Source organism: Macaca fascicularis, chromosome 19, assembly GCF_037993035.2.
Source record: "Macaca fascicularis isolate 582-1 chromosome 19, T2T-MFA8v1.1".
NCBI classification, from domain to species: domain Eukaryota; kingdom Metazoa; phylum Chordata; class Mammalia; order Primates; family Cercopithecidae; genus Macaca; species Macaca fascicularis.
Window position 1 is genome coordinate 53,358,148 of NC_088393.1, and position 16,719 is coordinate 53,374,866.

The 16,719-nt window shown below is 53.7% G+C and overlaps 1 protein-coding gene and 1 long non-coding RNA gene across 2 annotated transcripts; one reads left to right on the forward strand and one right to left on the reverse strand.

Moving 5' to 3' along the window:
* Positions 1 to 695: 695 nt before the first annotated feature.
* Positions 696 to 16,197, reverse strand: CKM (creatine kinase, M-type). The gene is made up of 8 exons (XM_005589574.3): positions 16,144 to 16,197; positions 12,525 to 12,735; positions 10,834 to 10,988; positions 7,537 to 7,669; positions 5,932 to 6,103; positions 2,715 to 2,838; positions 1,779 to 1,968; positions 696 to 1,232 (listed from the first exon to the last, which is right to left on the reverse strand). Exons 2-8 carry the CDS (start codon positions 12,715 to 12,717, stop codon positions 1,054 to 1,056), a joined length of 1,146 nt encoding a protein of 381 aa, XP_005589631.1. The 5' UTR covers positions 12,718 to 12,735; positions 16,144 to 16,197; the 3' UTR covers positions 696 to 1,053.
* LOC141409109 (uncharacterized) lies at positions 7,202 to 14,381 on the forward strand. The gene is made up of 3 exons (XR_012427699.1): positions 7,202 to 7,376; positions 7,949 to 8,067; positions 14,266 to 14,381. It is a non-coding gene; the product is annotated as an uncharacterized lncRNA (long non-coding RNA).
* Positions 16,198 to 16,719: the final 522 nt, after the last annotated feature.

Consider the following 16,719-nt stretch of genomic DNA (forward strand, 5'->3'; position numbering starts at 1 on the left):
GAGTTCTCCAAAATGCCTGTCCCTAAAGACTTCATGGGGATGCTCAGATTCAAAGTTCCAGATTGGAGAGGGAAACAGCTTGGTCAAAGACATTGAGGTGGGAATTGGAGGGTGTAAGGTGTGAAAGAATCAGAGGAGTAATGGGGAAAGAACTGGAAAGGTGAGTCTCCAGCAAATGGTATGCATTTCAGTGTGACCTTGAATTGCAAATAACAGAAAGGCTTTCTGGGAGAAATGGGGAGCCATGGCAGGTTCTTGAGCAAAGTAAGGGACTGGCAGCAACTACAGAGGGATGAAGTCAGACGGGACAGAAGGAAGCCAGTGAGAAGCAGAATAGAGGTAGATGTGATGAGCTGCATGGGAAGCCTCAAACTGGAGACCCCTGGGCTAAATTCAAGTTTCAGACATTTCGTTTGGCTGCATTCCTCCCCAGTTTGAGATCTGAGCATGACTAATTCAAAGCCAAAGTTGGAAAGGGCCCATGCTTTGGGTGAGTGACACTGGGCTCAGTGTCTCTCCGGCTCTCAGATTCCCCACAGAACCTTCTAATTTTTGGACTGGATTCTGTGACCTAACTTTGCCTCATTTTAGACCCGGGATAAGACATGTTTAGTACATGCCGAGACAGGACAAACCACTCCGAGGCCAGACAGTGGCCAATTGCACCTCCTCCCTCAATAACTATTGCACAAAGCTAAAGCCACCATTGCTTTTATTTATTGCTTTGCGTGGAGACAAACCACACGATCCGGGTGTGCTGGGAGCTCTCCATTAACTAGAGCTCCTGGTGGGGGCGGAGCTCTAGGAAAAGAAGAGGACCCTGCCAGGGAGATATTTCATTTGGCCAGAATCCAGAGGATGGAGCCCATTGGTTGGAACTCTGGTTGAAACTGGAACTCTGAGAAGGGTGGAGAGAGCTCCCAGGAGACAGAACCATCACAGGGTGGGACTCCGGGACAGGGGGCGGGGCAAGAAGTGAGGGGGCGCATCTCTGGTGGACCAGGCCCTCCCATTGGCTGGGTTCCAGCAGTCGGTGGCAGGTGGGCAGGGCGCCTACTTCTGTGCGGGGATCATGTCGTCGATGGACTGGCCTTTCTCCAGCTTCTTCTCCATCTCCACCATGAGCTTCACACCATCCACCACCAGCTGCACCTGTTCTACTTCGGACGAGCCCAGGCGATCAGCGTTGGACACGTCAAATACTGAGCCCACGGCAGCTGTGTCCACGCCACCTGTGGGAGCAAGGCACAGGGAAGTGAAGAGGCAGCAAAGGTGCAGAGGGGCTGGGACGTGCCCCCCCGCCCCCCCCGTGCCAAATGCAACAGCGGCATGTAGTGAGTGCCTACTGTGTAACAGGTTACCTGCACACAGGTAATGCCTGTTTATTCATGGACTCACGAGTCTCTGGCTTTAGATGGGGTACCACGCCACTCAATTATCAAACATGAAAATATAGTATAGTGGGTAAGAGAGTGGGTTCTGGAGCCAGGCGGCCTGCGGTCGAATCCTGACCACTCCTCGCTTTATAAATGGGAAAACTGAGGCCCCGAGGGAGGTCCAAGGGCATGTGCAATGCATATTATATAATCATGAAAATCCCACACTGACTCCTGTGACTTAGGGGTATTGACACCCATTTTACAGAGGAAGAAATGCAAGCTCACAGAGGGTCAGCTCTTGCCGGATCCCCAGAACTCGCAGGGATGTCGCACCTCTCCTTCCATCCCCGCAAAGGGCCCTCCCCACCCGTCGTGGTGCAAAGGATGTGGGAGCCGTACCTGTACCCCTCTTCTGCAGGCGCAGGCGGGTGAGGATCTCCTCGAACTTGGGGTGCTTGCTCAGGTGCGCCAGCTTCACATGCACGCCTCCACGCAGCCCAGTGCCCAGGTTGGATGGGCAGGTGAGCACGTAGCCCAGGTGCTGGTTCCACATGAAGGGGTGGCCCGCTTTCTTAAAGATCTCCTCGATCTGAGGTTGGGGGAGAGGACCAGGGGTCAGCGCCGGCAGCCACCCCCAAATGCACCCGCAACATGGACAGGGCGTGGGAACGTGGTGGAGGCGGGATTCTGAGGGGAGCCGGGAGGTAGGAGATTCTGAGGCTAGACAATGGTGACCAAGGCAGGATTTTGAGGGGAGGGGACTAAGAACGCTTTGAAGGCGGGTTTTTTTTTTCTTCAGAGTCTCGCTGTGTCACCCAGGGTGGAGTGCAATGGCGTGATCTCATCTCACTGAAACCTCTTTCTCTCATATTCAAGCGATTCTCCTGCCTTACTTAGCCTCCCGAGTCGCTGGGACTACAGGCCCGTGACACCACGACTGGCTAATTTTTTTTTTTTTTTTTTTTTTTTTTTGTATTTTTGATATAGAGACAGGGGTTTCACCATGTTGCTAGGCTGGTCTTGAACTCCTGACCCTCCTCGGCCTCCCAAGGTGCTGGGATTACAGGCATGAGCCACCGCTCCCGGCCTGAAGGCGGATCCTTCAGGGCAGGGTTGGGCGTAGGGTGGAGCTGGGTCCAGGGGCGGGGTCCTGAAAAGCGGGTGGGGCTGATTTTGAGGGGCGGGGTTTGGCATGGGGTGGAGCCAGGTCCGGGGGGCAGGGCCCTGGAAAATGGGCGGGGCAGGGCTTAGCATAGGGGCAGGGGCGGGGCCTCGGAAAGCAGGTGGGGCGTTCAAGGTGGAGTCGGAAGTCAGCAGCTAAGGGCAGACACCCACCTTCTGCAGCCCCACGCAGAAGCGGCGGAAAACCTCCTTCATGTTGCCCCCCTTCTCCATGGAGATGACCCGGAGGTGATCCTCCTCGTTCACCCACACCAGGAAGCTCTTGTTGTCATTGTGCCTAGGGTAAGGTGCCACAGCAAGAGGCCAAGGTGTCAGCCCCGCGGGAACCCCATTCCCAGCCCTTCCCCAAACATCTGTCCACCGTCAGGGGGAAGAGGGCCTGAGAGGTGGGAGGTGGGTGGCATCTGCCTCCTCAAAACGCAGAAGCTTAAACCTGTAGACTCTAACATCACAGGATCTGCAAAACCTTGAATCCTGGGATCAAGGACTTTTAGGGACTTAAGTCTTTGAACAGCATTATTATAGATCCTTGGGATCTCAGGATGTTTGACGAACAGAAGCTTGGGATCAGAATTGATAACATCTTGGAAATCTTACATCTGGTCTCAGGACCAGAAAATCTTCCCATGGCAGTGTGTTAGCTCCCAATCCTAGCATCTCAGAAGCAGGATCTTAGAACATAAAATATTAAGGTCGGGTGCGGTGGCTCACGCCTGTAATCCCAGCACTTTGGGAGGCCAAGGCGGGCAGATCACGAGGTCAGGAGATCGAGACCATCCTGGCTAACACTGTGAAACCCCGTCTCTACTAAAAAACACAAAAAAATTAGCTGGGCATGGTGGCGGGCACCTGTGGTCCCAGCTACTCAGGAGGCTGAGGCAGGAGAATGGCGTGAACTTGGGAGGCAAAGCTTGCAGTGAGTCGAGATCAGGCCACTGCACTCCAGCCTTGGTGACAGAGCAAGACTCTGTCTCAAAAAAAAAAAAAAAGCCATAAAATATTAAGATCTGGAAATGGCCGGGTGTGGTGACTCACGCCTGTAATCCCAGCACTTTGGGAGGCCGAGGCCTGAGGATTGCTTGAACCCAGGAGCTCAAGACCACCCTGGGCAACATGGCAAGACCCACATCTCTACAAAATTTAAAAAGTTAGCAGGCATGGTGGGACACATGCCTGTAGTCCAAGCCACTGGGGAGGCTGAGGTGGGAGGATCGCTTGACCTTGGAAGGTCCATGCTGCAGTAAGCCATGATCCTGCCACTGCGCTCCAGCCTGGGCAACAGAGCAAGACCCTGTCTCAAAAAAAAAAAAAAAATCTGAGGGAAGGCATGGTGGCTCACGCCTGTAATCCCAGCACTTTGGGAGGCTGAGGTGGGCGGATCACTTAAGGTGAAGAGTTTGAGACCAGCCTGAGCAACATAGCAGAACCCTGTCTCTACCAAAAATACGAAAACTAGCTGGGCACAGTGGCACATGCCTGTAGTCTTAGCTACTCAGGAGGCAGAGGGTGAGAGAATCGTTTGAACCCGGGAGACAGAGGTTTCAGTGAGCCAAGATCGTCCCACTGCACTCCAGCCTGGGCCTCAGAGTGAGAGTCCGTCTCAAAATAAATAAATAAATAAATCCAGAAATGCTTCAAATTATGGAATGACAGAATTTGAAATGAGTGGAATCTTAAAACCTGAAAATATTTAAAATCTTGAAATCTTAGAATCATCCCATCTGTATATCTTAGCACCCAGGATCCCCTCATCAGTTGAAACCTAGGTTCTCTAAATCTTTTTAAATCTTTGACTACCTGAATCAGGGATTCAGAGAGTCAAAGCAAGTCTAGCAATAATAGTTTATAATAAAGATAAGATGAATAACCAAGATGAACTGAACACTTAGTGTATACCAGGCACTGCTTTTTTTTTTCAAGACAGAGTCTCACTCTGTTGCCCAGGCTGGAGTGCAGTGATGCAATCTCGGCTCACTGCAAGCTCCGCCTCCCGGGTTCACGCCATTCTCCTGCCTCAGCCTCACAGTAGCTGGGACTACAGGCGCCTGCCACCACACCCGGCTAATTTTTTGTATTTTTAGTAGAGACAGGGTTTCACCATGTTAGCCAGGATGGTCTGGATCTCCTGACCTCGAGATCCCCCCGCCTTGGCCTCCCAAAGTGCTGGGATTACAGGTGTGAGCCACCGCACCTGGCCCAGGCACTGCTTTTAATACTTTACATAGGCCGGGCGCGGTGGCTCAAGCCTGTAATCCCAGCACTTTGGGAGGCCGAGGCGGGCGGATCACGAGGTCAGGAGATCGAGACCATCCTGGCTAACACAATGAAACCCCGTCTCCACTAAAAAAATACAAAAAAATTAGCCGGGCGTGGTGGCGGCGCCTGTAGTCCCAGCTACTCGGGAGGCTGAGGCAGGAGAATGGCGGGAACCCGGGAGGCGGAGTTTGCAGTGAGCCGAGATCGCGCCACTGCACTCCAGCCTGGGCGACAGAGCGAGACTCCGCCTCAAAAAAAAAAAAAAAAAATTTTTTTACATAAATTAACTCATTTAATCCTCACAAGAACACCAGAAGCTACAAATAACTGTGATCCTTATCCTATAGATAGGAAACTGGGGTAGAGAAAAATAAAATAAGTTACCCAAGGTCACAAAGCTAGTAAAGCTAGTAAATGGTAGAGCTGGAATTTGAACTTAGGGAGTGTGGTTCAAGTCTAAGTTCTTATTTTTGAGACAGGGTAGCTGGAGTGCAGTACTTCGGTCACGATTCACGGTAACCTTAATCCCCTGGGCCCAAGCGATACTCCGCCTCTGGAGTAGCTGGGACCACAGGTATACGCCATCACACCTGGCTTTTTTTTTTTTTTTGAAACGCAATCTCGCTCTGTCGCCCAGGCTGGAGTTCAGTGGTGGGATCTCGGCTCACTGCAACCTCCGCCTCCTGGGTTCAAGCGTTTCTCCTGCATCATCTTCCCAAGTAGCTGGGACTACAGGCGCCTGCCACTACACCCAGCTAAATTTTTGTATTTTTTAGTAGAGATGGGGTTCCACCGTGTTGGCCAGGCTGGTCTCAAACTCCTGACCTCAAGTGATCCGCCCGCCTTGGCTTCCCAAAGTGCAGGGATTACAGGTGTGAGCCACCACGCCCGGCCAAGTCTGTTTTTAACTACCACTTCTCTGGTCCAGATTTCCCAAAATCTGACACACAGACCACAGGATAGGCAGGGGCGGAGGGCAAGATCATTTTCCGTGGCATGTAGAAGATCATAATTATGTATATGGCCTTGGCTTTGGTGGAGGAGTGAGGAGGGCCATTGTGGGACTGGAGGAGGCTGGGGAAAGAGGAAGCCAGGGGGCGGGGAGGGGCCTCACCAGATGCCACGGGCGTCGGGCCAGTCGCGGGCCATGCCTGAGGCTAGCAGCAGTGGGGACACGGGCTTGTCGAACAGGAAGTGGTCATCAATGAGCTGCTGCTGTTCCTTCTCCGTCATGCTCTTCAGAGGGTAGTACTTCCCTTTGAACTCGCCCGTCAGGCTGTTAAGAGCTATGGGGACACACGAGGGAGTGGTCGGCAGCCTGTCCCACTTCAACCAGGGCGTGGAGGCCCAGGGTTCCCCCTGCTGCTGCTCCTAATGGGCCTGGGCCTTGGCCCCCTGGATGTCCTAAAGGCATCTGAACCCTGTGTCTAAACCCACACTTGTGACGGTTCCCCAAAATCTGTTCCTGCCATCTGTCCAGGCCCCCAGGAATGGCCACACGATGTGCTCAATCTAGAAAACAGACCCACCCCTTCCCCTGAGGGACCCTCACATCCAGTCCACCTGCAGGCCACAGTGTGCTGGTGTCTGCTCCTAATGGCTGGCCAGACAGATGGCTGAAGTCTCAGGACTTTGAGAGGCCATTAGTAAAAATTATTATAAGGCAGAATGGTAGCCAGGTGCACTGGCACGAGCCTGTAGTCCCAGATACTGGGGAGGCTGAGGCAGGAGGATCACTTAAGCCAGGAGGTCAGCCTGGGTAACATAGCAAGACCCCCCATCTTTTTTTTTTTTTTTTTTTTTTTTTTTGAGATAGAGTTTTGCTCTTGTTGCCCAGGCTGGAGTGCAATGGCGCGATCTCAGCTCACTGCAACCTCTGCCTCCCAGGTTCAAGCGAGTCTCCTGCCTCAGCCTCCCAAAGTGCTGGGATTACAGGTGTGAGCCACAGTGCCCGGCCTCTTTTCATTTGTTTTTGAGGCAGGTTCTCACTCTGTCACCCAGGCTGGAGTGCAGTGGCACAGTCACGGTTCACTGCAGCCTCAACCTTCCGGGCTTAAGCGTTCCTCCCACCTCAGTCTCCTGAGTAGCTGGGATGACAGGTGTGTGTCACCACTCGTGGCTCATTTTTGTGTTTTTTGTAGAGACACGGTCTTGCTATGTGGCCCAGTCTGGTCTTAAACTCCTAGGCTCAAGCGATCCCCCCTCCTAGGCCTCCCACACTGCTGTGATTACTGTTGTGAGCCACTGTGCCGGGCCTCAACTCCTCCTTTCTGAGGCAGCTCCCCTCGGTCATTCTCCACCACACCCATGTCTTGGCTTCATGGCACTTTTGAATTATCTTGTTCATCTGTGGGTTTCTGTATTTCCTCTCATCTCCCCACCAGCTGAACACTCTATGAGAACAGTGAGGGACTCCCATCTCCCCACACAGGGCAAGAACCCCTGGAAATGTGTGCTGGATGAACGGATGGCAGGACGCTGGGGGCAGCCGGGTGTCTGTGTGGGTCTTCTCAGGGGCCCTTGAGTCTGGACAGCACCCCCGGATCTCCAGCACAGCAGGTAATGCCCAGGGCCAGCACCACTCCCCAAGCCCCCACGATTTACCAAGCTCTTCCCCTACTTTGGAAAACGGGGGCCCAAAGAGACCCGAGGACCTGCCCATGGAGGAACAGAGACAGGGCTGGGTGACCCCAGCAGTGGACGGGGTGGGGGCGCTCACCTTCCACGGAGAGCTTCTCCACCGCCCGGCGCTCGCCACGGGAGCAGTGCGGGGGCAGCGTGTAGCCCTTGATGCTGCGGCCGGTGCGGACGCGGCTGCTGAGCACATAGTTGGGGTCCAGGTCGTCTCCACCCTGGAGAGCGGGTGGGAGATCAGGACCAGGTAGATCCTCCGCCCCCTCCAGCAAGCCCAAGTCTCCCCCGGATGCTCCCCTCAGTCTCCCTGTTGCTTCCTTTGCCCTCTGCTTCCTCACTGATTGGTTGTGCAGAGCCTCTCCCCGCCACCCATACCTGCGCTCTCTCTCTCCCTTCTCTGTCTCTCTCCCATCTCCTATCTCTGTTTTTCTTTATACCTCTCTCCCCCCACCTTTGTATATTTCTTTTCCTTTTTTTTTTTTTTTTTTCCGAGACAGGGTCTCTCACTGTCACCCAGGCTGGAGTGCCGTGATGCCATCATAGCTTACTGCAACCTCGAACTCCTGGGCTCAAGCAATTCCCCTGCCTCAGCCTCCCAAGTAGCTGGGACTAACAGGTATGTGCCACCATGTTTGGCTAACTTAAAATAAATTTTTTTTTATAAATAGAGACAGGGGCTGGGCGCGGTGGCTCACACCTGTAATCCCAACACTTTGGGAAGCCGAGTGAGCCAATCACCTGAGGTCAAGAGATCGAGACCATCCTGGCCAACATGGTAAAACCCCATCTCTACTAAAAATACAAAATTTAGCTGGGCATGGTGGCATGTGCCTGTAATCCCAGCTACTCAGCAGGCTGAGACATAAGAATCACTTAAACCTGGGGATCGGGGGTTTCCATGAGCTGAGATCCAGCCACTGCACTCCAGCCTGGGTGATAGAGTGAGATTCTGTCTCAAAAAAAAAAAAAATAGAGACAGGGTCTCACTATGTTGCCCAGGCTGATCTCAAACTTCTGGGCTCAAGCAGTCCTCCTGCCTCAGCCTCCCAACACAGTGGGATTACAGGCGTGAGCCACCATGCCTAACTAAATATTTAGGCTTTTTTTTTTTTTTTTTTTTTGAGACGGAGTCTCGCTCTGTTGCCCAGGCTGGAGTGCAATGGCCGGATCTCAGCTCACTGCAAGCCCCGCCTCCCGGGTTCACGCCATTCTCCTGCCTCAGCCTCCCGAGTAGCTGGGAGTACAGGCGCCCGCCACCTCGCCCGGCTAATTTTTTTTGTATTTTAGTAGAGACGGGGTTTCACCGTGTTAGCCAGGATGGTCTCGATCTCCTGAACTCGTGATCCGCCCGTCTCGGCCTCCCAAAGTGCTGGGATTACAGGCTTGAGCCACCGCGCCCGGCCTTTTTTTTTTTTTTTTTTGGTAGAGACAGGTTCTTGCTATGTTGCCCAAGCTGGTCGTGAACTCTCCTGGCCTCAAGTGATCCTCCCACTTCAGCCTCCCTAAGTGCTGGGAGTACAGGTATAGCCACTGCACCCAGCCTTTCTGCCCATTTCTGTTTCTCTTCCTGTCTCCCTTTCTCCCACTCTCCCTGTCTGTCTCTGACTGCAACTGCATGTCTTTCTCTCTGCCTGTCTCTCCTGCCTTCTCTGATGCTCCCTTTTGTCTCTCTCTGTGTCTCTGCCGCTTCCTTTTTTTTTTTTTTTTTTTTTTTTGAGACGGAGTCTCGCTCTGTCGCCCAGGCTGGAGTGCAGTGGCCGGATCTCAGCTCACTGCAAGCTCCGCCTCCCGGGTTTACGCCATTCTCCTGCCTCAGCCTCCCGAGTAGCTGGGACTACAGGCGCCCGCCACCTCGCCCGGCTAGTTTTTTTTGTATTTTTTAGTAGAGACGGGGTTTCACCGTATTAGCCAGGATGGTCTCGATCTCCTGACCTCGTGATCCGCCCGTCTCGGCCTCCCAAAGTGCTGGGATTACAGGCTTGAGCCACCGCGCCCGGCCTTTTTTTTTTTTTTTTTTTTTTGAGACAGTCTCGCTCTGTTGCCCAGGCTGAGTAGCTGGGATTACAGGTGTGTGCCACCATGCCCAGCTAATTTTTGTATTTTCAGTAGAGACTGGGTTTCACCATGTTGGTCAGGCTGGTCTCAAACTTCTGACCTCATGATCTACCCACTTCAGCCTCCTAAAGTGTTGGGATTACAGGTATGAGCCACTGTGCCCAGCTCTGCCTCTTCCTTTTCTACATGCTTTTGTGCCTTTCTTCTCCCTCTCCCTCTCCTCTTTCTGTCTCCTTGGCTGTCTCTGTGTCTCTCTGTCCCTCTCTCTTTCCTTTTTTTTTTTTTTTTTTTTTCTGAGATAGAATCTTGCTCTGTCACCCAGGCTGGAGTGCAGTGGCACGATCTTAGCTCACTGCAGCCTCCGTCTCCTGGGTGCAAGAGATTTTCCTGCCTCCACCTCCTGAGTAGCTGGGATTACAGGCGTGCACCACCATGCCCAGCTAATTTATTTTTTTGTTTTTTTTGTTTTGTTTTTTGAGACCAAGTTTCACCCTTGTTGCCCAGGCTGGAGTGCAATGGCACGATCTCTGCTCACTGCAACCTCCGCCTCCCAGGTTCAAGCGATTCTTCTGCCTCAGTCTCTCGCGTAGCTGGGATCACAGGCATGTGCTACCACATGCACCAGCACACCCAGCTAATTTTGTATTTTTAGTAGAGACAGGATTTCTCCATGTTGTTCAGGCTGGTCTCGAATTCTCAGCCTAAGGTGATCTGCCCACCTCGGCCTCCCAAAGTGCTGGGATTACAGGCGTGAGCCACCGTGCCTGGCTGGCCCATTCTTTTTTTTTTTTTTTTTTGAGACAGAGTTTTGCCATGTTGGCCAGGCTAGTCTTTTTTTTTTTTTTTTTTTTTTTGAGACGGAGTCTCGCTCTGTCACCCAGGCTGGAGTGCAGTGGCTTGGCCTTCGCTCACTGCATGCTCTGCCTTCCGGGTTCACGCCATTCTCCTGCCTCAGCCTCCCGAGTAGCAGGGACTACAGGCGCCCACCACCATGCCCGGCTAATTTTTTTTTTTTTTGTATTTTTAGTAGAGACGGGGTTTCAGCGTGTTAGCCAGGATGGTCTTGATCTCCTGACCTCGTGATCTGCCTGCCTCGGCCTCCCAAAGTGCTGGGATTACAGGCGTGAGCCACTGTGCCCGGCCGGCCAGGCTGGTCTTAAACTCCTGACCTCAAGTGATATGTTCGCCTCGGCCTCCCAATGTCCCTCTCTCTTTCATCTCTCTGCTTCTCCACACCTCTGTGTCTCTGTATTTCTCTCTCCCCCCATCTCTCCTGTGATCTCTCTCCTCCTCACCCCTTAGCCCTCCCCTCCGTGCAGACACTGACCTTGAGGTTCTCATGGTTGAGGTCAGTCTTGTGCTTGTCGGTGGGTTTGTAGCCCCCGTGGCGATCCGAGATGATGGGATCAAAGAGTTCCTTGAAAACTTCATAGGACTCCTCATCACCAGCCACGCAGCCCACAGTCATGATGAAGGGGTGACCTGGAGGGGTGGGGGTGAGGTCAGAACTGCTAGTCCTCAGCAAACAGGGCCTGGGCTCGTGGGCTCAGTGGAGACTGTGGACATGTGTGTGTCAGGGTTGTGGGGGGTACATTCAATACCTCTGGGTGGGAATTGAGAATACTAAGGGTTGGGCGCAGTGGCTCATACCTGCAATCCCAGCACTTTGGGAGGCCGAGGGGGGTGGATCTCTTGAGGTCAGGAGTTTGAGACCAGCCTGGTCAACAGGGTGAACCCTGTCTCTACTAAAAATACAAAAATTAGCTGGGTGTGGGGCACACGCCTGTAATCCCAGCTACTTGGGAGGCTGAGGCATGAGAATTGCTTGAACCAAGGGGGTGGAGGTTGCAGTGAGTCGAGATGGCACCACTGCACTCCAGCCTGGGTGATAGAACAAACTCTTTCTCAAAAAAAAAAGAAAGGAAAAAAAAAAAAGAAATAAGACTGAGGACTGGTGGGAACCGGGAGGGAAGACTGGGAGAGGTCAAGGTGGCTGGGAGGAGTCAAAGTAGGAGAGAAGAAAGAATGCGGGGCGTGGGGTCAAAGGAGAAGGGGGAGCTTCAGAGGGTACCTGGTGCTAAAAACATCAGCACCTCGGAAACATTAGCACCCAAAGTCATGACGTCTCAGCCTGAAATGTTGTTAGGATCTTGGGGTACCACCTGCCACAGAGGGTCAGGAAGGCCAGAGACTTGAAAGACCCAGTGGAAAAACAGGGGCCCGAAGAGAGAGGCCTCTCCACTGCATCACACAGAGAGCTGGACGTGAGGGGCACTAGAGCCTCCTGTCTACTCCCAGCTCTCTTCGCCTTGTGAGCGAAAGGGCTTTGAGAAACAACCATAACATTAATAACATCCCCTATCCGATTCTCTTCTTTTTGAGACAGGGTCTCACTCTGTGGCTGAAGTACAGTGGCGCGATGGTTTACTGCAACCTGCACCTCCCAGGCTCAAGCTATCCTCCCACCGCAGCCTCCTGAGTAGCTTGGACCACAGGCCCTCATTACCACACTTGGCTAATTTTTTTGTATTTTTTGTCGAGACAGGGTCTTGCTATGTTGCCCAGGCTGGTCTCAAACTCCTGGCCTCAAGCGATCCTTCCACCTGGGCCTCCCCAAATGTTGGGATTACAGGCATGAGCCACTGCACCTGGCCTCCCGTCAGAGCTTGAGCACTCACTTGGTGCTAGGCGCCACTGTAAGCACTGCACAGTCATTGACCTGTGTTTTCACAACATGGGTGCCCATTTTTCAGATGAGGAGACTGAGGTTTGGGAGATGAACCGACCTCCTCGGGGATCTCACATTATTCTCGTGCATGTTTATTGCGTGGTTTGCTGCATACCTTGCACTGTCCCAAGCCCTTTACGTATATCAGTGCATTGATTCTCACAACAGCCCCGGTTTACAGATGAGAAAACTGAGACCCCCCCCCACTTCAGGGGAGGTGGGATGGGGCGTAGCCTGCAGCCTCTGGAGCCCCCATGTAGCCCCTTCAGTGCTCTACCAGGGAGGCTCACCTGGGTTGTCCACTCCTGTCTGGATGACATCGTCTAGGGTGAAGCCCGATGGGGTCTCCTTGTCCCGCAGCTTCTTGTAGAGATCAAGGGTCAGTACCTTGGCCATGTGGTTGTTATGTTTGCTGAGGTCGGGGTACTCCTCCTCAGGCTTGTAATTCAGCTTGAACTTGTTGTGAGTGTTACCGAACGGCATGGTGGCGGTGTAGGAGACCTGATGGGCAGGGCAGGAGGGGAAGATTAGCTCGCATCTGTTTTCTTCTTCTTCTTCTTCTTTATTTATTTATTTTTATTTTTATTTATTTATTTATTTATTTATTTATTTATTTTTTGTTTTGAGACGGAGTCTCGCGCTGTGTCACCCAGGCTGGAGTGCAGTGGCGCGATCTCGGCTCACTGCAAGCTCCGCCTCCCAGGTTCACGCCATTCTCCTGCCTCAGCCTCCGAGTAGCTGGGACTACAGGCGCCCGCCACCACGCCCGGCTAGTTTTTTTTGTATTTTTAGTAGAGACGGGGTTTCACCATGTTAGCCAGGATGGTCTCGATCTCCTGACCTCATGATCCACCCGCCTCGGCCTCCCAAAGTGCTGGGATTACAGGCTTGAGCCACCGTGCCCAGCCTTATTTTTATTTTTTTGAGACAAAGTCTCCCTCTGTCACCCAGGCTGGAGTGCAGTGGCGCAATCTCAGCTCATTGCAACCTCTGTCTCCCGGGTTCAAGTGATTCTCCTGCCTCGGCCTCCCGAGTAGCTGGGACTACAGGCGCCCACCACCACGCCCGGCTAATTTTTTGTATTTTTAGTAGAGACGGGGTTTCACCGTGTTAGCCAGGATGGTCTCAATCTCCTGACCTCATGATCTGCCTGCCTCAGCCTCCCAAAGTGCTGGGATTACAGTCGTGAGCCACAGCTCTTTTTTTTGGGAAGGAGTCTCACTCTGTCACCCAGGTTGGAGTACAGTGGCGAGATCTCAGCTCACTGCAACCTCCACCTCCCAGGTTCAAGCGATTATCCTGTTTCAGCTTCCTGAGTAGCTGGGATTATAGGCACACACCACCATGCCTGGCTAATTTTTTTGTATTTTTAGTAAGATGGAGTTTCACCATCTCTACTGGTTGGCCAGGCTGGTCTCAAACTCCTGGCCTCAAGTGATTCACCCACCTCGGCCTCCCAAAATGCTGGGATTACAGGTGTGAGCCACTGTGCCCCGCCTACCTCACATCTTGCAAACAGCAGCAAGAGGCATTGGGGTCAGGCAGGCTGTGTGACTTGGAGCAAGCGAAATCCTCTCTCCCAGCCCCTGCGTCTCAGCAGGAGGCATCCGGAGTCTTAGATCGAGGGCCCGGCTCTGCCACATCCCAGCTGGGTGAGCCTGGACTAGTCATTCTTTTTGGAGACTCAATTTCCCCAGGTGGAAAATAGGCCCCACACGGAGGCTGGAAAAATATCATGCGTGGGTAAGAGCGTAGGTTCTGGAATCGGCCCAGGGTTTGATTCCCAGCTCTGCTACCTACAACCAGTTGTGTGCCCGGGGGCAAGTTGCTTAACCTCTGTGTGCCTCAGTTTATTCAGCTGGACAATGAGGATCCTAACAGCACCCGCCGCATGGCAGTGTTGAAAGGATTAAATGTTTGAATGCAGGTATAGCTCTCGGAACAGTGCCTGGTTCACAATAAGCATTATTTCACTTAGCTATTATTATTATTATTATTATGTTTGAGACGGAGTCTCTCTCTGTCACCCAGGCTGAAGTGCAATGGTGCAATCTCAGTTCACTGCAACTTCCACCTCCCAGGTTCAAGCAATTATCCTGCTTCAGCCTCCCAAGTAGCTGCAACTACAGGCGTGCGCCACACCCAGGTAATTTTTTTTTTTTTTTTTGTATTTTTAGTAAAGATGGGGTTTTGCCATGTTGCCCAGGCTGGTCTTGAACTCCTGACCTCAAGTGATCCGCTCACCTCTGCCTCCCAAAGTGCTGGGATTATAGGCATGAGTCACCGCGCCTGGCCTGTTGTTATTTTAAACGTTTGTGTGAGGAGCTGGTGAGAAGGTGGAGGTGAGGGTGTTGCTGGAAGTGAGTATGTGAGCAGTTCTTGGATGATCAATCCAAAGACAAAGGGGCTGGGTCGGGGGAGGGCTGGGTGGCCGCCCCCACCTCTGCCTGCTGACAATTCTCCCACAAGGTTCAGCAGGGAAGAAAAACTCAGCCTCTGGGTCGTCAGAGCCAGGTTCAAATCCCACCTATGCCATTTTCCTGCTGTATGACCCCAGGCCAGTCACTAGGCCTCTCTGGACCTTGTCTCCTGTGAACTGAGCCTACCCCATAGGATTGCCAGGATCCTCTGAGCTTGGCCGTGAGGTTGGCTGAGCACAGGCCCTGGCATGGAGTTGGAGCCTGGAACCCTGGTGGCTGCTATTATTGTTGTTACTACTTTTTTTTTGTAGAGATGAGGTCTCACTATGTTGCCCAGGCTGGTCTGGGATTCCTGGCCTCAAGTGATCTCCAGCATCAGCCTCCCAAAATGCTGGGATTATGCATGTGATCCACTGCGCCAGGTCCTATTGTTATTATTATTTTATTCACTGGACCCAGAAAGGAGAAGGGACCTCCAACAGCGGTGGGAGAGGGGGATAGGAAGCAGGTGGGATTGTGGGAGGGAAATTGGGACCATGGTGAGCTGAGGCCAGGGAAGAGGAACAGGGACCCGCCAAAGACCTTGGGCGCTGCTGTCCAGGGTGGTTATTTTTAGACTCTGGCAATTGCCTGCCGCCCCACCCCCAGCTGCTGCCCCTCCCCACCCCCACATTCCGGGGCTCGGCTTGCACCAAGTCAGCAGGCCCAAGACAGGTGGGCCAGGGTGGCTGGGAGGACACGGGTCCAGGCCCCGGGGTTCGGCTCCGGGGCTCAAGGACATCCCGGGCTGGCAGCCCAGACCCCCTCCCTTCAGAGGATGCCCCCCCAATCCCTGCCAGGGACACGCCAGGAGAGGGCCCTGAGGCAAGGTGGGGGACCCCCCCCAAGAGACATAAGCAGAAAGCCCCAGAGCCACATACCCCCACCACCACAGACTCCCCAGATCACACTGTAAACTGAGTCACACAGTCACACTTCCAAGCTCAAGGACACGCCCAAGATAGAGGCACTCATGTGTCCGCTACCAAGTCAGTACAAGGTCACAGAGACCTACACGGTAGCAAACGCAAAGAAGCCCGTGACACCTGCTCTTGCAGACTCTGCTAGGCGACAGACACACCTCCCACGGCTTGTGGCGCCAGTGTTGGCGACAAACCGTAATGAACGCGGGCCTGGCTCAACAGCCCCTTGCAGGGGGTGACAGTTGGCAGCTGTCAGGACCCCTTTCATCTCTGGGATCCCTCCCCATAACCCAAGACTTGTGCCGCAGAAATCACAGGTCCCAGCGGGGGTTCAGGCGTCCTCACAGATGGAGGGGACTCCCAGACACACAAGGTCAACCTTCCCATGCACTGACCTGCCTTTGTATAGGAGGATGTTGGTGGAGCAAGGGGTGACACACAGGCCCTTTCCCAAGCCAAGACAGCCTCTAGCACCCACAGAAATCTCCTACTCTGGCTCCCACCCAGATTCCCACCCCGTGCAGTACCTGGCTGGGCTGGGCTGAAGGGGGCTGTCTGTATCCTGGAGGTGACACTGACCCAAAGGAAGGGCCTGCAGCCGTGGGGTTATATAGGGGGACCTAGGCTGTGCAATTGGCTGGGAGGGGCTGTCCCCAGGGAGGAGTTCTGGAGGGCAGCTGAGCCTCTCACCTCCCTGCTCGGGCACCATGCCCACTCTGAACCCAGGCATGCCTTGCGCCCAGCCCCATGGCCTTGTATGGGCTGAGCTGCCCCAGGGGCTGGGCCCAAGCCCCCCCACCAAGCTGATACCCTGACCAAGTGCTGAGTCGGGCTGGCAATGGGGACAGCTGGCCCCCCGCCGGGAACATGGGACAGTGGCTGGGAACGTCCCAAGCACGTAGAGCCACCTTCCCCTGGCCCCTGAGTCTCCTCCAGCCACCAGCCCCTCCTGTGGCCCTCGGCTCCTCCTGTGCCCCCTGGGCCCTCACCCCTACCCGAGTCCCAGCGGCACCTGGGGGAGCCATGCTGTTGCTCCAGGAGGACCCGGGACCCTGTGAGCGGGAGGAAGCAGAGGCCGGGAGAGGCTGCGTGGCCGCCTGCTG